The 24771-nt window shown below is 33.7% G+C and overlaps 1 protein-coding gene across 4 annotated transcripts in view; it reads left to right on the forward strand.

Annotated features, from left to right (window-relative positions):
• Positions 1-24771, forward strand: part of VPS13C (vacuolar protein sorting 13 homolog C) — a 175498-nt gene that overhangs the window by 18445 nt on the left and 132282 nt on the right. For 2 of the 4 annotated variants that reach the window (XM_060294174.2, XM_060294175.1), the window contains exons 3-10: positions 707-749; positions 4045-4140; positions 5546-5647; positions 10450-10512; positions 15464-15529; positions 18774-18883; positions 21420-21479; positions 23923-23982. In XM_060294174.2, the coding sequence (XP_060150157.1) occupies positions 707-749; positions 4045-4140; positions 5546-5647; positions 10450-10512; positions 15464-15529; positions 18774-18883; positions 21420-21479; positions 23923-23982 (600 nt within the window). The remainder of the gene's footprint in view (positions 1-706; positions 750-4044; positions 4141-5545; positions 5648-10449; positions 10513-15463; positions 15530-18773; positions 18884-21419; positions 21480-23922; positions 23983-24771) is intronic. The other 2 variants (XM_070044905.1, XM_070044906.1) reach the window with 1 other exon arrangement.

The following is a 24771-nucleotide window of genomic DNA, read 5'->3' on the forward strand; positions in this document are numbered from 1 at the left end:
CATGTAAGGTACACCTAACAGAAAGACTATTCTGACTGGTTGAATTTTAAATTATTTTAAAGACTCAAGCGGACATTGTGAATCTCAGTTATTGTTTAGTACTCTGTGAATAAAAAAGTTATTTGAACTTTCTAGTGATTTGGAATCTAGATAAGTGAAAGTTCATCGTTATTGATTGGTACCTGTTAGTAACTTATCTAAAGTAAATGCTAATATGGTAGATAATATGTTGGGAATCTGCCATTTCAGATTTGTTTATTCATTTACTGAATATTTTACTTGAAGAAGATTGTTTTCAACTTATTTAAGTGAAAAGAATCTTCCTTTTCCTTCCTTTTAGTATTTCACATAAGCAGTGTCCACCTGTTACTTTAAAAATTCATGGAATTTCCATCTGGCTTGGTTTGGTTTATTAAAACAACTAACTAGTTTACACAATTACTTTCTTTAACTACAAACTCTTTTTCTGTTGTTCTTATTTATAATTTTGCTTCTCTTATGAATTCTTTCTTTAAAGTCAAGTGTAAGTTAATAAAAACTGTTTTTTTCAGCTGAGAAACATATCGTTTATGAGTTACTCAAATATAGAAAATTTATTTTGTTTTTCCTTAGAGATGATTGTGTATTTAAATTATGATAGAAAGGTGATTTGGGTGGGAGCTTAATAATTTAAGATGTTCTTTAATCTTTTTTCTTTCTTCTGAAGAGTGAATTGGATGTTCCTTTTAAAGTCAGGGCTGGCCAAATTGGTAAGTACTTCACTCTTCATTTGAATTTTTCTTCGTCCTTTTAGTTTTTTATTGTTCCTGTTATTTAATCTCAAACATCATTTTTAGCTTGAAAAAAGTGTGAGAGGTTTTTGGTTTATGTTGATTAGAGCTTTCTGAGTTCTGAGCCTAATGTATACTATACCTAGTATATACATCAAAGTTTTTGACAAAAGTTTAGGAAATTACACTCTAAAGTGGAAGGACATTTGAACTGCAATGATGTTTTTCAGACTTGGTTCCACCACACAAAAATATCTTCATTTTCAAAATCGAAATGCAAATTTTGTGTGATTTTTCTTCATATGTCAAAGTAGTGTAATTTGCAAACTCTAGTAAAGAGAATTTAAGTGTAGCTTATTTCCCTCATATTTTGTTCAGCCATTTCACTTGATACATTGTGCAGCAGTGTGGCATAGAGGATATGTTTTGTTAAGCAGAAAGTCTTCCTTTGCAGCTAAACTTTTACACCAAGATCAGCCATAACTAAGCATACATCTTTGTTCGAGAAATTTTTTAATAGGAAGTTTAATATATCAAGTCCTTTCAACTAGTCCATACTACTTGGTTTTTACTTTTTTAAAAAATATAAATTACCACCCTACATGACTTACCCTTACTTTAGAATTTTCACTTATGCCACCATCCGTCCTTCTATCCCCATCACCCTGCTACTTCACCACATCACTTTCCTTCTTCATTCATTATTTTGTATTCAAGGGAGGCTTTGTCTTTTACTGTTCTAGTATCTCTTAGTAATTACTTGAATACTTCTGTGAATCTACATTATATATATGTGTTCGTTTTATAAAAATTTAAAAATTTTCCTTTTTTTTTTCCTCGAAAAAATTTCCCTTCGATCGAAAGTATCCCTAGGGCTCGCATTAGATTTTTTGTTCGTCTGTTACACAGAGCCTTGTGCTTTGTGAGGCGGTGATGTTTAGCAATGTTCTAGAAGTATTGTTGTAGCCCTACATGCTTAATCGAAATCCTTGAGTGAAGTTATAGCCATTCATTCATTCTTTTCCTTTTGAGATACATTGCTGTGGGAGAAGCAAGGCTAAATATATCTTTGTCCTTAAAGAAGTTATAGAGATCTAAAATTAGTACAAAATATTGCAGTGTCATTTCCAGGGTATTGGATGAGTTATATTTGACTAAAGAACTTATATGTTATTCATTATACTATTACCACTAGACATATTTTGGAAGAGATTTTCTAATGGTTCAGAATTTTTTCTGTTTGCTTTTAAAGTATTATAAGAATTTAATGGCTTCCTTCAAGGTTGCTCACTGAATTATGAGAGACCCTTTACATGTAAGGATGCAAAGCATATTTTCTTTCTACTTATCCCTGCTTTTGGGTTTATGGGGCATTTATATTAGTTATTAAATTACTGTTAGGTTAAAATATTACACCTAACCTGTAGAGTTAGTGTGGCTAAGTGGGCTCAAGGATGTTTTGGTTTTCTAAGAGCTAGACATATTTGTGGATACTCCTTTTACTTAAAAATTAAAAAAATTTTGTGATCTATAAAAGGAAGGCAGTAACATAATTTCAGTGAAATACAGAGTAATTAAGGATGGGAGGATAACGAGTTAGGGTAAAAGGAGAGAAGAAAAGGTGTAGAGAACAGGTAATCTCTTTTTGGTATATTAAAGGGGCATTTCCCACTTTTTCAGTCTCATGCTCACCAAGAAGGCAATCAAATCAGTTTTTACGAGTTGGTGAGATAACTACAAATAAAACACTATCCATTATAAATATATGTGGTACTCACTGTAAGATCAACAGACTTAGAAATGACTACCTCTAGGCATTACCTCTAGGTCCTCTGAAGTGGGAACCATTTAAGAAACTCATCAGTTTTATAAGCTGGAGAAAAATAAAAATTTAGATGGAGAAATAATTCGAGATTTTAACCTTGGTATGAGATTCCCAGCTAAAACTGGCTTGCGTCCATAGCCATTCAGGTGAATCAAGATATCCTCCCTTTGTACTGCATTATTTTATTTCCTCTTCAGCTTCTTATCCTGTTTGACAATTTTTTGAGCTTTCAGCATCTTTATTTAAAAGTGCCAATGATTCTGGTAGTATAAGTAGCTTAGTCATTCACATATTAGCATGAGTTAGTTGAATCAGATTCTTTGTCCTAAGAGTCTGATTGGCAGCACTGAGAGAACTATAGCTCTCAGTATAATGACTGTAGGGTCATTGTTTTTTAAATTGTGATGAGAGAAGGTATTTAATTTTGGAACATGGAAAACTGTGGGGTAGAAAATGTTTGGATAGAATTGTTCTAATACAGTTGAGGGCAGATTGGGACATTGGCTACCTGGAGACCTGGAAAGAGGGCATACTGAAGATTGGGAAGAGAGTAAAGAAATAAATGTGGAAAGATACCAAAGACAGATTTTGCCCATTTCAGAATTTAGCTGAGAATATGCCCTTTTTGTCTTCTCTCCTGCTTTGCGTAGCTTTTTTCCGTAAAACTCCAAACTTGGCTTAGTGACAGTTAGGGCCATAGTTCATCTATTATTATGGGTGAGAAAGTTTCTGTAGGTAAATTTCTGCAGAACCTGATATTAATCCCATTGTTTCTAAGAGAGAAGATGCGTTCTGCCTTTCATGAGATTTATAAGTAGATATTTGGAATATAACTGGTCTGAACTCCTGTAACTCATAATACTAGTAACCATAAAACAGTATACCTTGTCTTTAGGGTTGGCCTCTTCCAGTTGTAGCAATTTGGCATACTGTCAAAGTTCTATTCCTTTGGTACTCTTCTCTGTGTTGCCGCTTCAATTCCTGAGATCTTGAACTGATTTTTTTTTTTTTATCCTAATGCTGTAGAGATGAAGTTGTAGGTATGGCTAGAACAGCATGTACAATATTCAGACCATCATTTCTGGTTCCATTGATGACTTGGGTGCACTTAAGCATATAATTTAACCTGTCTGGGACTGAGTTTCCTTTTTTTTTTCAAAACTTAAGTAATAGTTGCCTCATTTTTCTTACTGTTTGGGAATATTAAAAGAATTAATAGTTATCAAAAAGTTTGAAAAATATAAAGCACAATGTGAATAGTCACCTTAATGGTAATATAATATGGAAAAGATGTTTTAAACTGTGTTGGGTTTTTTTTTCTTTTTTTTTCTGAGTGATGTACATACTGTATGTGTGAAGGGTTTTGTGTACTTCTTCTCTTAATGAAAAGTGAGAAATGTATATCTTCTTGAGCATCCAAATAAGAAGGTTGAAATTATGTTCCTTTAGATAAATTAACTTTGAAGATTCCTTGGAAGAACCTTTATGGAGAAGCTGTTGTTGCGACCCTAGAGGGATTATACCTGCTTGTTGTCCCTGGGGCAAGTATGTTATTTTAGGTTTATAAGCATTATAGTAAACATCATAGTAAAATTATATAGCATCATAGTAAAATTAAATTGTTACCTACGTTAAGTATTTTAATATGTTTAGTAAAAAAGAAGATAATAGAAATAAACTAATCATATTCATATATGTACACATATACGATACTACATTTTACAGATACACATATATTGCCACATTTTATATAAAATATTTTTATGCTATTGTTGGAAAGAATAATTTCAACCATTTTTGAAATTTATTCTATTGTCAACGAATAATTATTCTACAACTAAGGCTTCCTATTAAGTTGAGATACATTAGACTTTTACTTTTGGGAATAAAAGTAAATAAGTTTTTAAAAATGTGTTAATCTACAGACTGGAAAATTTTTTTTCCCATTTTGTTGCTTCTGATTTTGAGTGAATGTTCTTTCAAAAACGTGTGAAAAGTAGATAATTTTTTTCATTATAAACTATAGTATTTTAATTTTTAAAGTACTGATTTTTTTAAAGTGATATCTTTCATTATTAATGTTTTTCCAGTTTGAGTACAATATAATGTTAAGAAAAGTTTGGGTATTTTAGGGGAAAATTACTTATATTTTCTTAACCATAAAAGAAACAATTTTTATTTTTACCTTTTGTTTTCCAGTCTTTACTGTGTACATGCTTGATTTGATGTAGCATTTATCATATATACAACATGGATCTGGCTTTTTTGGTTAATATATATATTTTTGATATGTTTCACAGTTTTCATGGTGATAGTGACAATTTTGAAAGGCTATATGATATTCCATTATGGTCTGCCAACTGTTTTTTGCTATTATAGTGAACATTATAAACTCCTCCTTCTTATAGATATCTTACTCATTTTGTGTTACTTCCTTAGGATACATGATCAGTAATGAGATTACTAGATTAAAAGGATATATATGTTTTATGATTGTTGATACATGTTCTTGAATTACTTTCTGAAAGTCTTTTTATCAATCTTACATTGATACCAGCGGGTATTGAATATTACATGTTTTTTGTAGTTACTCAAAATTTTACCGCTCAGATATAATAACTGGAAATTTTTTGGTATACATTCAGCTTTCTCTTTGTTCCTCCCTTTCACCTTTCTACTCACCCTTTTCCCCGAATATCCTTTTTCCTATCTTCTTTCTCCCTTTAATTCCTTTCCTTCTGTCCTTTTCCTTTTGATGTAAGCTTTGTAAATAAATAAGAATCATTTATGTTTAAGCTTTTTGTAAAACCAATCTAAAGAATATAAATGTTTTTTGACTTACAAAAAATTACTTATTACACACACAATACAATATTATAATGAGCCTGAACTTTTCTTATTTATTTATTAATTGCCTTTCTTGATGTGTGAATTAACTATACATTTTTAGGTATTAAATATGATGCTGAAAAGGAAGAAAAATCCTTGCAAGATATTAAACAGAAAGAGTTATCCCGAATTGAAGAAGCCCTTCAAAAAGCAGCGGAGAAAGGTACAATAAGTTTATGTTTTAGATAAATGTACATATACCTATATTTTAGATATATTTAATGCTCTGTAAAGAGGGTTCTTTCATAGGCCTTCATAAGTTGTAGTTCCAAAGAAAGAATCTTCTTTTAAAATCATCTCTCACAATATTGATTGTAAAGATTTTAATGACACACACTTGGGAATCACTGCCTTTGTGATTATTTTATCTCACTGCCAGTTAAATTTTCTTACTTTTCTTACCAGTCATTTCTACTGTGCTACTTAATGGAGACTTCCCAAATTCTTTGAGTTCTTGCAAGCCTGTTTGTTTTTCCCAAAGGTTAATGGTTTCTTTGTCTGCATTTTCACACGTGTTGTTGAAAGATAATAAGGTTTGGTATATTAATATAGTGAAATAATGTTTAGAGGAAATGGTGCTGTAATTCTTTTCCTAGCTATCTGTTTATATTATACATGATAGTTTTAAAAACTTGATTTTTCAGATTTCAGCATTTTAACATCTTGTCTCAAGTTTCAATGTTTTGTTTTTATCTAAAAATAAATCTGGTGAGTATTTTAATTTGCTTTATGGAGCAACAATAAGGATAGGATGAAAAAGAGTAGTCTGTAGGATGGTGAGTTGAAGGAGTTTTCCAAGCCTTTGCAAGTTTGGTTTTCTCTTTCAAGTCAAATCATACCCCAATTGCAGATTGGGGTGTGAGAGTTATAGCATTTTACATCATTTTTGTGTCATTCGGTAGCATGTTTATATATTTCTGTGATGAAAGAAGATGGTACTAAAAATGTTAAGGCATTTCTCTTCGGTCTCTCTTAAAAAATATGGCAAATGTTGAGTTAGAAATGACAAAAATTATGTTTAGATATTATAATAAGTTATCTTTCCTAGCTTAAGCTGCTGATATTTATTTAAATCAATAAGAAATCTCTCTTAAAAATAGCTTGCTGATTAAAATTCTTTATTAATGATTCTAATTCTTTTTGCCACAAGTGTTTTTCTCTTACTCAGAATTACTGATTCTTTTACAAAAAAGTACTAAATACTTAAAATACAGAGGCTGTCTTAATGGTAGAATTTTTTAAAAGCCTAAACATGTTTTTTCCTTTCGCTTTTCATATTTAACCATATTTTATGTTTCTGCTGAAACTTAAGGATCTATATTTCCATGAAAATAGTTTTCTTCATTTCTAGTACTTTTATGTACCAGATAAAGCAAGGTGGTAGTGGTTTTGTTTTATGACAGTTCAGTGTGAGTATTTCTTTTTATTCAATTTTGGTTAATTAGAAGTAGTTTTATAAAAATGAGGAAAAAGGCTTGGAGAGCACTAAAATTTTATTTCTTTCTTGAATCAATTCAGATTCAATCTGTTTTCTTAACACAAATATATATAATTATATGTAGTCATCAATAGGTGTATTTATATATGCTTGGATATATAGCTATAAGATGTAGTTATACACTTATAATAATTTATAATATGTATAATTAAGTTATATTTTCCCTCTTGAGAAACAAACCCCAAACTCATTTTTTTAATTTGGAATGGAAATAGCTGTGATTGCTTAAAAAATATTTTAGTGTTTCCAGTGAACTATAAGAAAAAGCATGGTATATACTCTCTCCTGTTTTAGTAGTTGACAATCAGCAAAATGATAACCTGCTATACATTTTGTATTAAGTGCCTATGAAATTTTGACTCCTGGGTTTTCAATACTTAGGGAAACTTATATGTTTGTGTCTGGCAGAGAGGCTATTAAGGATGATCTGATAAATATATAGGGGATGAACATCTGTAGTATTAAGCTTGTGTAAATGGGGCTGTTAGGCTTATATAATATATAATCATTACATTGTAGCTTCTTGGATGATAAAATTTAGGTTTTTTTGGGTAGAACTAAAATTCAGAAAGTGAAACTCAGTTTTAACATTATTACATTAGATTTGTCAGAAAAATGTTTTTCTGAGTATAAAAGATGAATTCAGGAATTGGGAAATATGTTGATAGAGGTTTTTTCCTTTAATTGTCAAGAAATACATTTAATTATCTTGACTGCATATAAGTATTTTTTCTAGTTTGTGTGAATATGGATCCTACGTTCATGTAATGTTATTCGTACGAATGATAAGACAACCCTGGCCTTTAGGTGCTTTCTATTTCACCATTATTAATTAATAGTTTTGACTTGATTACCATACTTTATTTTTCATACTTATTATTTTTCCACTTATTTCTTGATTTTAAAAGCACTGTCGTGTATGTATAGAGACTAGGAGGTAAGGAGAGGAAGTGATTCAATTATAAGCACCAGATGATAAAAATGAAAATAGAGTCCTCAGGCTGATCTGCTTTAAAAAATTATTTTTACTTAATTTCTTTCATTTGTTAAAATAAAGTACTGCCCACTATTATGTGGGAAAAAAAGAAAATTGAAATATAAATTCATTTCTAGAGAGCTTGCTTAACTGTAAAAATAAACTTTCTTGATATTTTTCTTCTTTTATTTCATTGTAGTGAGCTTATTTTCCTGGAAAGGCTATTGTAAAGTAAAGGGAAATATTAAATTCCTAGTGAGGCCAAAAGATTTTTAAATACTATATAGATTCTGTATTTTAAAATGTTAATTTTATCAAAAACTCTAAAATTTTAGAGTTAACATTAACTCTAAAATCAAATAATTTTTCCAAAAAGACTTATGATGAAAAATGTCAGTTTCGTATTCCACCATTCTCTACCCTCTAGATCCACTCCTTAGAGGGAACCATCTATTTTAGAAATACTAACTTTCTTTGTTGTCTAATGTATTAATGTAAGGCACTATTTTGGATTTCCTGTTACAGTAGTTAAGGAGTTCACCTCTCCTACAATTTTTTCACCCTAAATTCCCCTTTCTGTCTTCTCACAATATGGTTATATCATAATTTTTGTCCAATTACGAGTCAAAATTTACATTACTATGACAATATAATTATTATTCACTGCATAGGTCAAATAATGTATTGTGATTATATTTCCTTTGCTATGTAGCCTTTTGTTTTTCTTGAATTTGTAAATGCTTCTTGCCTGGTCTTCTTTGTAAATTTATCTTCAATTCTTTTGTGTACTACATGAAATCTATTTATCATATGACTATCAGTGTTATTTTCCAATTGGCCAAACCCATTTGTTTGTCCTCTCCCTGTCCCCCTGTCCCTCTTGGAGATCTTTCTCTGAACTGGTTGTTTTTTTAGTTCTGCTGCATAATTGTCATCCTGGAACTGGTCTTCACTGCTCTTCTGTTTTAATTCATTGGGTCCCTTGCCTTTTGTTCTTTTTTAGTTTGTTCCTTTGTTTTGCTAGAACATTTCTAATAACTTTTAAGAAAGGGTACACTGGATATAATTTTAAAAATCGTTTCAAGTCTGAAAGATTTGTAATTTACTTCCATACTTGTTTGATTTGGCTGGGGATAGAATGCTGGGTTTAAAATTAGAATTTTGAAGGCAAAATCTTCTAACTTCCAGGTACTTTTGAGAAGTCTGATGCTATTCTGTTCAACAGATTGTTGGAAACACAAAAATTAGAAAATTCCTGGAGCCTACTGTTGAAAGACTTCATGTATAGTGATAAATAGGAGAGAGTGTTGAGTCTTATCAAAGAGCTATAGCTAAGAGTGTTACGGGAGTTCATAATGGGCATATTACGTTCAGCCAGAGATCAGGGTGGACACTGAAGGTATATATTTCAGCTGAGTCTAAAGGATGAGTATGCAGAAAGGAGAGAGGGCATTCTAGGTAAAGGGGACAGTGATGGTAAAGGGGACAGTGAAAAGAAAAAATGTAGAGCATGTATGGGGAGCAGCTAAGAATTTGGAAGTTTGATAGCACAGCCGGACGTGAGTTGGAAAGCTAAGTTTAGGTCAGTTTTAAGAGATTTGAATGCCATGATGGTGATGACAATAATTATTGAGAATTTACTATTTGCGGGTCACTCTTCAAAATGCTTTATGTCAGCTTACTCATTTAATAGTCAAAATTCTATGATATAAAGGCTTTTATTGTTCCCATTATATAGTTGAGAAAGCTGGAAGTTAAATAACTTGTTCTAGGTTATACTGCTGGAAAATGACAGAGCTAGAATTTGAACTCAGTCTGGTTCTTGACTCTGGTTTATAATGGACTTTAATTGGTAGTCAGTGAGAAAGTAAGTTTTACTTTTTTAAAAGAAATCCGGAGAGTGATGTGATCACAGCTGTGTTTTAGGAAGGTAAGCTTGTAGTGGTGTTTAGGCTGGATTTGAGGAGGGAAATGGAAGATGGTGCTACCTAGCCATCACTGAAAAGAATGGATAGAAGGGATTCAGACAATGTGTCTGAAAGGGAACATACACTAAAGTAAGATGAATTCATTTCAGCTGACTCTAAAATTAGCGTAAATATCACAGCAATATTTCATTCTGAAAATGGGCAAAATGGTGGGGAAAAAGGGAACCAAAACAGATTTTTGTTTTCTTTGAAAATTTGGCAAATCAATGAGACATTAGCCATAATTGATATTTGTCTGTTTTGCTTAATTTGAAATTATTATTTTAATTATTAAGAATTTTTGTTTTAATGTTATGAAAACAAAGTTTATATGTTGAAAGAATGAAAATGGTGTCACTGAAAATATTTCCTTAGAAGTAAGTTGTTTTGGTGTCACTGGATTTTACTTGTTCTGTTACATGATTTCTAATTCTTTGAACTAAGTTTAGACATATTTTATGTGTAAAATTAAAGGTGTCTTTTAAACGCTTTGCATTTTGGTTATCGCTGCCATGCGGATGCAGGCGCACATTCAGGGGAGTTCATATATGGCTTGGAAAACTTTGTTTACAAGGACATCAAGCCTGGTGGGTATGCATGGTTAATTATATTCAGCTACATACAAAATTATATTCTTATCCATGCTTGTGCTTTTAATGGAGTTCATATGACGTGTCATCCTTTTAGAAAATATGGAAATGTAATTCATGTTTTTCCCCTTTACCATCATTTCCTTTTCTCTACCTTCAGCATTTTATTCATTCACCAAATACTTAATGTCTTCTAGTAGCAAGCACTATGCTGGATGCTGAATATTCATGAGGTGAAACAGACACAATCCACTGCCCTTATGAAGCTTACAGTTTGATCTATAGATAACTTTCAAATCTGGACTGCCTTTTTGACTTTAGTTCTGTAGAATAGTAGTTTCTCAATTAAGCAATTCCTCTCCTATAGCAGTGGTTTTCAGACTTTTAAAAAGCAATAAATTGGAACCTTTTATTTTTTGAGTGAGACTTTATTTAGAACCTTGATAAGAGATGTTTCTGTGACTTTCTTCTCATGTCCTCCCTGATTTGCTTCACCTCTGTAGTAGCTTTGGAGGCACCTTGTAGACTACTGTCCTGGACAGCCTCACAAAAGGTAAATTTGAAGGCTCACTGCTTTAAGATTTACAGTAGGATTCTTTTGTATCCTAGGAAGTTTACCAAGCGCATTAAAATAATAATTTCTAATATTTTACACAGTAATTTGATTTATTTAACTGTATTCCCTATAACTTTTCAGGAATTTGTTATATTAGCTCAGTCACACTTAAAATTTCTTTTGATTAAATGGCAAGTGGGGTCTCTATCTCAAAATGTAAACAATAATAAGCACTATGATATAATTACTTTTTTTTTTTTTTTTTTTTTTTGCGGTACGCGGGCCTCTCACTGTTGTGGCCTCTCCCGTTGTGGAGCACAGGCTCCGGACGCGCAGGCTCAGCGGCCGTGGCTCACGGGCTTAGCCGCTCCACGGCATGTGGGATCTTCCCGGACTGGGGCATGAACCCGTGTCCCCTGCATCGGCAGGCGGACTCTCAACCACTGCGCCACCAGGGAAGCCCTGATATAATTACTTTTGCTGTTAGAAACTTCTTTAATGTTTAGGTTCATTATGACAAATGGAAGAATAAGTTGCATGCAGATTTCACAGCATTGAATGAAATTACCCTGAAAGGAGTTTCTCTTTGTACAAATTTGCCCCTTGAGTAAGTGTGGCTGACTATGTTAATTTGTCTTTGAGTCACTTTGTTTAATATAAAAGATAGCATGGGGATACTCATGGGTCACTGTCCAGTTTTGTAGGTTGTAATTGAACCAGCTTTCTGTAGTCTGCCAGGGGCAGTGTTTTCTGATCCTACTAGGAGCAACCTGCCTCCAGGATACAAATGAATTCCACTGGCCCATTCAAACTTGTAACAAAATCATTGGGCAGCATTGCTAAAAACAAAACAAAACAGACAGAGGTCACTATAAAGTAAAACCTCATTGATTCAGAGTTTCCTTTTATTCCAAAAAGGTATATTAGCCTGGATAAAAAAACTAGGCCTAGAATTTGATGATTCTGAAATGAGAATAAGTTTGTTGATGATACCTTTAGTTGTCCAGGACTTTGTGTGTACTTTATAATCCTTTCGTTGTTTTCAGTTTGAGTGTATATTCCTTCCTCGTTAAAAAACAAACAAACAAACAACCCAAAACTTCTAGAGCAGTGGTTTTCAAAAAGTCAAAACTATTTTCATAATAATGCTAAGACATTATTTGATGTTTCACTATGTTGACATTGGTGCTGATGGTGCAAAAGTAATGTTGTGTAAAATTGCTGGCTGCCTTAGCATGAATCGAGGCAGTGGCACTGAACTATACTATTAGGAGCCATTGTATTGTTCCTTACCAATCACTCACAGTAAAAAACAAAATAAAATGGAAAAAGCACCAATTTTACTTAAGAATATCATTGATGAAATAGAAAAATTTTAATTTTAATAAATTACAGCTCTTGAGCATATGTGTCTTTGAAGTTTCGTGACAAAAGAGGAAGCATACACAAGGTACTTCTGCAGACTGAAGCAGGATAATTGTCTCAAGGAAAAATACTTGTGCAGTTGTTTGGGTTGTCAGTGAAACCAGTTGCTTTTTTCATGGAAAGCCATTTTATTTGGAAGAACGGCTGACAGACTATTATTACTCAGATTTGGGTGTTTGGTAGACATTTCAACAATACAACTTTAAGAAAAAACAACTGACAGTGTTTGTTGCCAGCAAAAAGATTTGAGTTTCTGAACAAAAATTAGAATTTTGGGGAATTTGTATTTGCCACTTTGAGCTTGATGGCTTCCCATACTTAAAAGACTTTTCTGATGAGAGTTGTGGTCGTGTTAACAATGTGATTTTTGGTATTAAATAATAAAGTGACTCAGTGTTTGTAAGATCTGCATAATTCAGTGAAGCAATATTTCCATATTATCAGTGGGTGGTAAAAAATTATGAATGTATAAAAGAGCAAGGTAGACTGATTTTAATTCAGACGAAAGATACACTGACAGAGTTTCAGTTTCCAAGGTGCAACTTTAAGAAGCTATCACTAGTTGAGTTTGGTGTAGTATCCATAATTGCATGAAAAGACCGTGAAGATGTTCCTTCCTTTTCGTATTACATATCTGTAGTTAGGTCAGATTTTCTTCACATACTTCAATCTAAACAACATATACCAAAAGAGCAAAGGCAGAAGCAGATATTTGAATCCAGCAGTCTTCTACTAAGCCAGACATTAAATTCATTTGTAAGATTGTAAAACCATGCCACCCTTCTCACTACAACTTTTTGTTTGGAAAATATAGTTATTTTTCATAAATACATGTTAACTGTACTATCACATAATGGGTTTTTTAATGAGTTAATTTTAAAAAGATTTTCAGTGTTGATTTCCAATATGGTAAATACCAATAGCTGTAACCCACACTAATGAAAAGCTATTTAAGGTTCTTAAATTGTAAGTGTGTTAAAGGAACCCTGAGACCAAAACATTTGAGAACGGCTTTAGACAGTGACTGGGGATCATGAATTTATTGTCCATCTGATTAAACAGAAACTCTCTCTTAAGAAATATGTAGTACTCAGATTAGATTTTGCAACTATTTGAAGATGTTTAAACGTGGTGCATCTAACACTGAGATCAAAGACAGAACAAGGTGCTAGAACAAATGTGAAACCAGAAAGATAATAGGAGGTCAGGTGAGAAGAGTGAGTTATGGTAGATTCTAAACCCAGGCAGCTGAACTCCTGTCTCCAAAAGCTTTCTACTTAAGTGGGATGGTTTTCAGGGCTACTCTGGCTTTCTTAGCTGTTTCTTTTCAAATGGTATTTCGTTGAGAACTTAGTCTTTTTCTGAATGTTTAATTTATAAATGAAAAAGGCTTAGGGAACATCACTGTGACAAGAACTACTGGTAATAGCAAAGTCCAGATTTTGTTATACGTTTATTAAATATTTTCTTCTTGAAACTTAGGGTTTTATTCTTAAAACCCAGGATTTGATTCTTAGTTTTTTGTAGTGACAGGACCATTTGCTTTAAAATATCAAGGAAGAACGAATTTAAAATTTTAAGCTAAATATCATGTATATTCTCTCAAATATATGTAACATTAACTGAGCTTATATTTTTATTATAATGTTCAGATGTGGATTTTTTTGATTCATTTGAACAGATACGTATAATGTGCTTTGTGCCTGGATGTTAGGATAATTCCTGTCCTAATGAAGACTCCTGCCTGGTAACAAGACAGTTGTGCAAACACTTCAAATACAGTGTAATCACTGCTTAATGGAAGTCTATATAAGGTGCAGGGGTAGATGGCCTTGGAGATGCTTGGAAGAGTCAAAGAAGGCTTCACACAGGCTGTAGTGCTGGACCTGAGATTTGGAAGCCTCCTAGGAATTTGCCTGGTAAAGAACTTCAGGGAGAGGAAACCAAGTTCAGGGAATGAAACATGTAGAGGCATTAGGCGTTAGAAAGTTACGGTTTGTTTTGGAAAGTGTAAGTAGTATTCCTGAAGTATCCAGTGCAAGGATGAGTGGCAGAAGATAGAACAGGACAGGGTGATAGGGGTCGGATCATGAAAGGACCTTTGTGTCATGCAAACACTTTCTCATTTTATCTGGCAGGCTGCAGAGAGCCTTTAAAAGAATTTTGAGCAGGGAATTAACAGGCCTGAATAGTATTTTAGAAGATGCAAGTCTGGTGGCGGTATAGAAGGATGTTAGGTTGGCGGTAACAGTGGAGACTGGAGGCAGGGGAGACCATACAGAGGCTGCCCCAAGAGCGTGGACTGGAGTTGATGTGTAATAGGCAGTTGAATGTAACGATTTGTAAGTTGGGTAAGATAGGTTTGGGTTACTGCCATGAAGTGAGGCAGTGCCAAATAAAAGTGGATGAGGTGTTAAAGGAATTATTAAGCTAATTTCAGTGTACAAGTCCATGTACTTTTTTTGCCCTTTTTGTATTCTTTATGTCCTCAAGTTATTAAAGTATTCTGCTTGTGAGGTGTATCATCCAGAGGAAGTCATCTGTCGGCAGCCTACCCATTCATTTCATTTGTGTTCCTGTGTTCCTACCACACACTTATCAAAACCTTTCTCTGAAAGTCTTTTTATCCTGTCATTATTACATTTCCAATATTTTGGTAATGCTGAAATTAAACTTCATACTGTAAGCAGTCATAAATATTATAAAGGGCATTCTGTATGGCTATTTTACCCAATTTTTGTATAATTGCACCTGCCAAGTTATTTTCTAGCTTAAAGAAGGTTATTCTAGACTAAAGAAGGTTTGTGAATTTCTGCTTGTATTGAAATAACAGATCAGTTTAGAATAAAGTAAGGTGAGTTGTACCAAAATTTGCTGTCAGGAAGAAGTCTCTTGTTTTCTTTTCTGTCCTCTCATCTGCTAACTTGAATTTTATCCTTTTCTCACTAAAATGCTTCCACTGAGAAGGACGTAAACGTAAAAAGCACAAAAAACATTTTAAGAAACCTTTTAAAGGTCTTGATCGCTCAAAAGGTAGGTAAAAGTAGTTTTTATGCCACGTGTTATTTATACACATTGCCACTTAATTTCTGTCTTCAAAGGTCAAATGAATGTTAGATTACAGTGTAACTTCAAAAATAAGTTTTAATTTGGAAATGCATATTAAAATCTAAAATAAAAGAAGGACACTGGAATAGGTTGTAATTTCCATTGAGTAATGCCTTAGCTATCGTTTGGTCATTGATTATGAACTATGTGAGAATTTCAACTCTTTTTTTTTTGAATCTTACTTATTTTTTATACAGCAGGTTCTTATTAGTTATCTGTTTTATACAGATTAGTGTATATATGTCAATCCCAATCTCCCAATTTATCACACCACCACCAACCCCCGCCACTTCCCCGCCTTGGTGTCCATACGTGTGTTCTCTACACGTGTGTCTCTATTTCTGCCCCGCAGACCGGTTTATCTGTACCATTTTTCTAGGTTCCACATATATGCATTAATATACGATATTTGTTTTTCTCTTTCTGACTTACTTCACTCTGTATGACAATCTCTAGATCCATCCATGTCTCTGTAAATGACCCACTTTTGTTCCTTTTTATGGATGAGTAATAGTCCCTCATATATATGTACCACATCTTCTTTATCCATTCGTCTGTCGATGGGCATTTAGGTTGCTTCCATGACCTGGCTGTTGTAAATAGTACTGCAGTGAACATTGGGGTGCATGTGTCTTTTTGAATTATGGTTTTCTCTGGGTATATGCCCAGTAGTGGGATTGCTGGGTCATATGGTAATTCTATTTTTAGTTTTTTAAGGAACCTCCATACTGTTGTTCTCCATAGTGGCTGTATCAATTTACATTCCTACCAGCAGTGCAAGAGGGTTCCCTTTTCTCCACACCCTCTCCAGCATTTGTTGTTTGTAGATTTTCTGATGTTGCCTGTTGTAACTGGTGTGAGGTGATACCTCACTGTAGTTTTGATTTGCATTTCTGTAATAATTAGTGATGTTGAGCAGCTTTTCTTGTGCTTCTTGGCCATCTGTATGTCTTCTTTGGAGAAATGTCTATTTAGGTCTTCTGTCCATTTTTTGATTGGTTTTCTGACCATTTTTTGTTTTGTTTTGTTTTGTTTTTGCGGTACGCACGCCTCTCACTGTTGTGGCCTCTCCCATTGCGGAGCACAGGCTCCTGACGCGCAGGCTCAGCGGCCATGGGTCACAGGCCTAGCCGCTCCGCGACATGTGGGATCTTCTCAAACCGGGGCACGAACCCGTGAACCCTGCATCGGCAGGCGGACTGTCAACCACTGTGCCACCAGGGAAGGCCTTCTGACCATTTTTTGATTTGGTTTGTTTTTTTAATATTGAGCTGCTTGAGCGGTTTATATATTTTGGAGATTAATCGTTTGTCCGTTGATTTGTTTGCAAACATTTTCTCCCATTCTGAGGTTTGTCTTTTCGTCTTGTTTGTAGTTTGCTTTGCTTTGCAAAAGCTTTTAAGTTTCACTAGGTCCCATTTGTTTATTTTTGTTTTTATTTCCATTACTGTAGGAGGTGGATCAAAAAAGATCTTGCTGTGATTTATGTCAAAGAGTGTTCTTCCTATGTTTTCCTCTAAGGGTTTTATAGTGTCCTGTCTTACATTTAGGTCTGTAATCCATTTTGAGTTTATTTTTGTGTGTGGTGTTACGGAGTGTTCTAATTTCATTCTATTACCTGTAGCTGTCCAGTTTTCCCAGCACCACTTATTGAAGAGACTGTCTTTTCTCCATTGTATATCCTTGCCTCCTTTGTCATAGATTAGTTGACCATAGGTGTGTGGGATTATCTCTGGGCTTTCTCTCCTGTTCCATGGATCTATATTTCTGTTTTTGTGCCAGTACCATATTGTCTTGATTACTGTAGCTTTGTAGTATAGTCTGAAGTCAGGGAGTCTCAGTCCTCCAGCTCCATTTTTTTTCCTCAAGATTGCTATCTGGGAGAATGTTCCTTGTGCACTTGAGAAGAAAGTGTAATCTGCTGTTTTTGGATGGAATGTCCTATAAATATTAATTAATCCTCTCTGGTCAATTGTGTCATTTAAAGCTTGTGTTTCCTGGTTAATTTTCTGTCTGGATGATCTGTCCATTGGTGTAAGTGAGGTGTTAAAGTCCCCCACTATTACTATGTTACTGTTGATTTCCTCTTTTATAGCTGTTAGCAGTTGCCTTATGTATTGAAGTGCTCCTATTTTGGGTGCATATATATTTATATGTAGAGCTGGTGTGGTGGTGGTGATTTCTCTTAGCTTTTGCTTGTCTGTAAAGCTTTTGATTTCTCTGTCGAATCTGAATGAGATCCTTTCTGGGTAGAGTAATCTGGGTGGTAGGTTCTTCCCTTTCATCACTTTAAATGTATCATGCCACTCCCTTCTGGCTTGTAGAGTTTCTGCTGAGAAATCAGCTGTTAACCGTATGAGAGTTCCCTTGTATGTTATTTGTCGTTTTTCCCTTGTGGCTTTCAATAATTTTTCTTTGATTTTTGTCAGTTTTATTACTATGTGTGTCAGCTTGTTTCTCCTTGGGTTTATCCTGCCTGGACTCTCTGTGCTTCCGGGACTTGGGTAGCTATTTCGTTTCCTATGTTAGGGAAGTTTTTGACTATAATGTCTTAAAGTATTTTCTCAAGTCTTTTCTGTCTCTCTTCTTCTTCTGGGACCCCTATAATGTGAATGTTGTTGTGTTTAATGTTGTCCCAGAGATCTCTTAGGCTGTCTTGATTTCTTTTCATTCTTTTTTCTTTATTCTCTTCTGTGGCAGTGAATTCCACCATTGTCGTCCGGGTCACTTATCCATTCTTCTGCCTCAGTTATTCTGCTGTTGATTCCTTCTAGTGTATTTTTCATTTCAGTTATTATATTGTTCATCTCTGATTGTTTGTTCTTTAACTCTTCTAGGTGTCTGTTCTTTAATTCTTCTAGGTCTTTGTTAAACATTTCTTGCATCTTCTCGATCTTTGCCTCTATTCTTTTTCTGAGGTCCTGGATCATCTTCACTATTATTATTCTGAATTCTTGTCCTGGAAGGTTGCCTATCTCCACTTCATTTCTTGGGTTTTATCTTGTTCCTTCATGTGGTACAAAGTCTTTTGCCTTTTCATTTTGTCTATCTTTCTGTGAATGTGGTTTTCCTTCCACAGGCTGGAGAATTGTAGTTCTTCTTGCTTCTGCTCTCTGCCCTCTGTTGGAGAATTTCAAGTCTTGAACTTGTATTTTCCTGTTTTTTATAGATAAACCAAAAGAAGCCAAAAAGGATACATTGTTGGAAAAATTGGCAACTCAAGTAATTAAAAATGTACAAGTAAAAATCACAGACATTCACATTAAATATGAAGATGATGTAAGTAACTTAGTTTACTTGGTTTAAGTTAGTAATTAAGTGTGTATTTTATGACACTAATTCTTGATTTGCCCATAAATAGCAATTTTGAATCCAAGATAGATTTTTTTTCCTGATTAGTACACTACCATATCTCCTTCCTTGTGTTAGGCTTTTTTCATCCGGCATTAATGTGTGTACATATATCATAAAACTTCCATATGTTCCTTTCTAAAGCTAATTTAAGAGATTTTTGGATTTTTCTCTATCATTTATTTTGAATTTTGTTTAAAGACTTAGACTAATATAACTTTAAGGAACTAATTTTTTTTATTAATAACAAAAAATTAGTTTCCAGAGGTGGTGAAGTAATCGTTTATAATGGTAGTTGGTAGAGAGGGGACTAAAATTTGGGTCAGTTGGCTGCTAGTCTCATTCACTTTACTTTCCACCATGTTGGATTTTAACACCCACAGCTACTCACACACATGTGTAGCAATATTTAGAAACCACACTTCACTTATAAGCAACAGTTTAACATTAGTTGATTAAGAACTATTTTACTGATTAATTTTAGTTAAAATGTAACAAATATTTTGAACTTAATAGGCACTGCTTTGTCTTAAAGTTCGAAACATACATGAGAAGCCTTGAATTTTTTTCATTTACCTAACAAATTGGAAATGCTTTTTCATCTTTTCCAAAAATGAGTTTGCTTTCTTTTTTGTTTGCTTTAAGTTTGGATTGAATTAAAGTCATACTGCCATGTATAGAATTTATTTTACTTTCCTGATAAGTTCCTTTTGTAACTTAATATTCAGTAAGACACACCTGTGGTTTTTCAAGATACAACACCATCTCTATCTTACACTGACTTTTATGTTTTGGTTTTTCTGTAGTCATTACACTGAATTTTGCTAACAAATAATGTCTAAAAACCAAAATAATAAATCTCCTTGTTTAAAACAAACTTAGAAAAATAAAATTGACTCACCCCATCTTGGAAGTAAAAGAATTATTCTTAAAGCTAATGGCATGTTGGTGAATGATAATCTCAGTTTAAACTTAAACTAAGCTTTTTTATTGAGCAAATACAATTCAAAAGGCACATTATTTCTTTCTCTTTAATGAAGAAATACAGAGATGCATAGGAGTGGGACAAGTAGTATCAATTACATTTAAATTGGTGTCAGTGACAAAATATATTAAAATAACCTAAAGGAAAAAAATTAAAAGCACAAAGGGATCTTTCTTCTATTACCTCTTTCAATGTGATTACCTTAATTATTGTGTCTAGAAGGATAGTGAAAAATATAGAAATGGGGGGAGGAAAAGTATGATTATCATAAAGATGTTCTTTGTATGATAGCAGTAATTTATGGGTAGTGCATTAGCAGCTGAGGAGTTGTGTTTTATTAAAGTTCCTTCTGAAATAACTGCAAGTTATTTTGAGCTTGATATCCATAGGTATAAAAAGATGAATATGGGAATGAGGGGAAATACATTTTGCCGCAAATCATAATATATCTAATATTAAAAACAAAGCTCACAAAGCTCTTTGTGCTTTGCAGCTATACCAGAGCATGCATTTAGGTGACTAAACTCAAGTCTGTGGTGGATGATTTAGAACATGATTTTTCTCCTCTCTCTAGTTTCCCTATTTTCTTTCATGACCAAAAAACACTGACTTTTGGACATCTTTGAGATGTCGAAAACAATGACATCGTACACACCATGGCACAGTTTAAGCACTGTGTATAAATATAATTTAGGTATTGAAGATGAGAAATAGAAGTTTAACATTGGCATATTTTGAGTTAAGGGATTGAGGAAATTAAACGTTAAGAATCTTGAAGCATCTTCTTTTTTTTTTTTTTTTTTTTTTTTTTTTTTTTGCGGTACGCGGGCCTCTCACTGCTGTGGCCTCTCCCGTTGTGGAGCACAGGCTCCGGACGTGCAGGCCCAGCGGCCATGGCTCACGGGCCCAGCCTCTCCGCGGCATGTGGGATCCTCCCGGACCGGGGCACGAACCCGCGTCCCCTGCATCGGCAGGCAGACTCTCAACCACTGCGCCACCAGGGAAGCCCGAAGCATCTTCTAACAAACCATTTTTAAAGTGTCCGGGAAATTAAAGGCTTAAATAGACAGTTCACATTTCTAAATGTGAAAATCTAAAATGTTTTAAAAATAATTTAGTGGCATGGTTTTACCTGCAACTCCTTGTTTTATTTATCTATGGAGAACATCTTTAACGGTATATACATAAAGAGACTGTCTCTTTTAAAATATGTAGACAAGAGTCTGTTTAGTCCTAGTGAGTGAATCTTCTCACTTCTAGTAAGAAAATAGTTCCACTAGGAAAGTATCATGTTAGTGTCATGCCTACAAAATATGGAAAATCCCAGCCATGTTACTGTCTTCCTTCCCTTTCTTTTACACAAATCCGTTTGGTTGCGTTACTTTTAAACTCATTGTCCTATGTTGCCTATTGTAGAGTGGAGAATGGATTTACCCTCACTATCAGTATATTTTAATGTCACCTTTTTGTCTTTGATAGGTAACAGATCCAAAGCGGCCTCTTTCATTTGGTGTCACACTGGGAGAACTTAGTCTATTGGTAAAGTTACCTTATTTAAAATTTCTGTGGAACCTGTGAAATATCATTCTCAAGTCACGGGGTGAATTTCCTAAAATCAGCTATTCCTACAAATAGCTGTTTTATTTTTACGTGTAATCTTTCTACAGCTTTTCTAGGAATTTACAACTTTTAGTGATACTTTTATTATAGTCTCTAATTATTTTGATTTACCTTTGAATTTAACAGATTTCAAAATATCAAGAACAAGTGTTTTGAAAGTATTAAAAGCTGTATCTTAAATCTTTAGTAAATTAGGGGAAGATAGATTTCTATAGAGTCATGTTATTGTCCATAGTATAATTTCCAAATAGTTTATACATTGTATCTGTTTATTATATTGAAATGTACATAAGCTAATTTATTTTGATTAAGTATTTTATAATGCAGTTTGGTTTTCCTCTTAAAGGTCTTTAAGGATATAGAGTGTGTATATCCAGGTTGGACATTTTTTTACTATTATGGACAACTAAGTGGTAGGAAACATGTTTTAAAGTTAAGGACAGTGAGCAGTAGATCATACTGGGTACATTTTTGCCTTTTGATTAGTTATATGAAGAGGGCCTTAGTAGGGAAAGAAGACGAAGAAAAAAAGAAAGAGAAGTAGACTATTAAACAGAAAAAGGACATTGTTACATGGAGGCCTTAAGAAGATACATGCATGCAGAGAAGTAGAGGTATACATCAGTTGAAGATCAAAGCAGAAAAATGAAAGAAAAGGTACTGGAGAAACAAAGGAAAGGGAGTCAAGGAAGCTAGTGTTTAATACACTGTTTATCCTCTGCTTGTTTCCAAAATGAATTTGAAGTAGCTTTCAATAAAAAAGAAATAATACTATAACACTTCTAAAGAAACCAGAATCTGTGTTCTGAAAGGCAGAGAGAGAATTGTTCCAGAAAAATGAGACCAGCAATATTAGTCATAAGTGAACTCACTGTTTAATGTTGAGATTCTAGAAGACCAAATGAAAAATACAAAATAGTCACACAGTTCCCATTGACTGATAACAGGCATTCTAAGGATGGTGTGTAGTTTCCTTAGTGTGTGCTGTTGTTTGATCCTCTGTATCTTTGTTCAGATTGTTCATATGGTTTTCTTTGCCTGCGTTATTCTTTTCCCTTAATCTGCCTGGTGATTCTATTCAGGCTTTAATAGTTCCTTCCGATACTACCGTCTTTCTCATTCTTTTCTTTTACTTCACTTTTAGAAGTTACCATTCCTTCTTTTATGTTCCCCATTATATTTTATCAAAGCACCTGTGACACATTACTGAACTGGTTATCATGTTGGTTTCCTTCTATCCAGCCTTCATTCATTGATACAATAGTACCTATATTTTAGTGTTTTTGTGATGATTAAATTAGATAGTTTGTGTAAAGCATTTGGTACATTGTCTGGCTCAGTTTCTGCTTCAACTACTACATTGACTATTATAACAACAATAATAGCAAACTTAACTCTTTCTGTATCTATACCATTCCTTCTTTCCATCTTTCCACTTACAAACTAACTTTTATATCTAAGATAATCTTCCCACCTCTGATCTGGATCCCGTCATCCCCCATGTCCTTAGGAGACTTTTTCCCCCTTTTTTCTCACCCCCTCCTACCTTTTGCCTTTTCTTCCTTATTTCTGTCAATTTCCTTCTCTTTCCTAAATCTTCAACCCTTCTTCTTCCCTCTTCTCCCTTCCCTACCTCCTTCTTCTAAGCATTTAAATACATTCAAGCGTCTCTTTTATATTAAAATTAAAAAGCCTCTCCTTAACCTTCTCCCACTGCACCCAGGCCCCATCTAACTATTGCCTTCTCCTTCTCTTCTTTCTAAGTTTGTGAGAAAATTCTCTACCTTTGCTATCTTTATTTCCCCACCTCCTAATGACTCCCTACCCACTATACTCTTATTCTACTGCTCCACTGAAACTGCTCTTAACAAGTTCATTGGTAATGCCCTGGCCGCTTAAGTAAGTTTATTTTAGTTTATCTCACAGCAGCTTTTGGCATTGCTGACCATACTGACTTTGTAGAAACATGGTCATGCTGTGATTTCCATATTCTCCTGGTTTTCTTCCTACTTCGCAATAATTATTTATTTATTTAATTTTTACAAGAATGTGGACCTTCTTCAATAGTTTATAGGCTGGCTCTCTGTTTTTATTCATACCCAATTCCTTCCACACACAGACACAGAGTAGCTCAGTAATTATTTTCTGAATGAATGAACTCAGTTAAATTAGAACCTCCTCAATTCCATTTTCACTGTTCCTTTGATTTTGTAATACAAATATGTAAAGAAACAGGTAACTAACATTAGCAATCATTAGCTAAATGTCTTTTTATTCCCAATTTATTTTGTTACGGTTATTAGAGCACTGTTTTGTTGATACATATACTTCATTTGAAAGTTACTCTTTTTTTTTCTTTTAGACTGCAAATGAATACTGGACTCCATGCATATTAAATGAAGCAGAAAAAATTATATACAAGGTATTAGACTAGACTTTTTAATCCATTTATTTTCCTAAGTACAAACACTTAATGTATTTTCTTCAAGAAACCTTGATGGAGCAGAATATGCCATTGGAATATGAGTTAAAAGGTTTGGGTTCAGTTTTGGGTCTGCTACTTACTATGTGACCTTCTGTAATCACTTAACCTATTCTGAGGTTTAGATTCTTCACCTAGAATATAAAGAAACCGGATAAAATTAATGTTTCCCAAATTGTATTCATGGAGTATAATATACCATTGGAATGTGGGTTAAAAGTTTTGGGTCCAGTTTTGGCTCTGCTACTTACTATGTGACAACCTTCTGTAATAACTTACCTATTCTGAGGTTTAGATTCTTCACCTAGAATATAAAGAAACTGAATAAAATTAATGTTTCCCACTTTGTACTTCATGGAGCATTAGGTAATTAAGATATTATCAGATTTGTTGAAAAAATATTCTCTGGTCAAGTAAGATTACTGACTAAAGTAGAAAGCTGTACATAGTTAAACAGGTACATTTTATTTTGTTTTAAACTCCAGGACTTCACAGTACTTTAAATATGCTAATAAACATTGTGAATCTTTAAGAAGGATATTTAGTATGTAGCTTTCCCCACCTTTGTTCATCATAGAATCCTTTCCCCTCACCCCTCCCTTGAAACAGCCATTTGTAACCACTGGAGGAATCATGTCTTTCTTTCTTTTTTTTTTTTTTTTTTAATAAATTTATTTATTTTTGGCTGCATTGGGTCTTTGTTGCTGCACGTGGGCTTTCTCTAGTTGC

This window comes from Globicephala melas, chromosome 2, assembly GCF_963455315.2.
Source record: "Globicephala melas chromosome 2, mGloMel1.2, whole genome shotgun sequence".
Lineage (NCBI taxonomy): Eukaryota > Metazoa > Chordata > Mammalia > Artiodactyla > Delphinidae > Globicephala > Globicephala melas.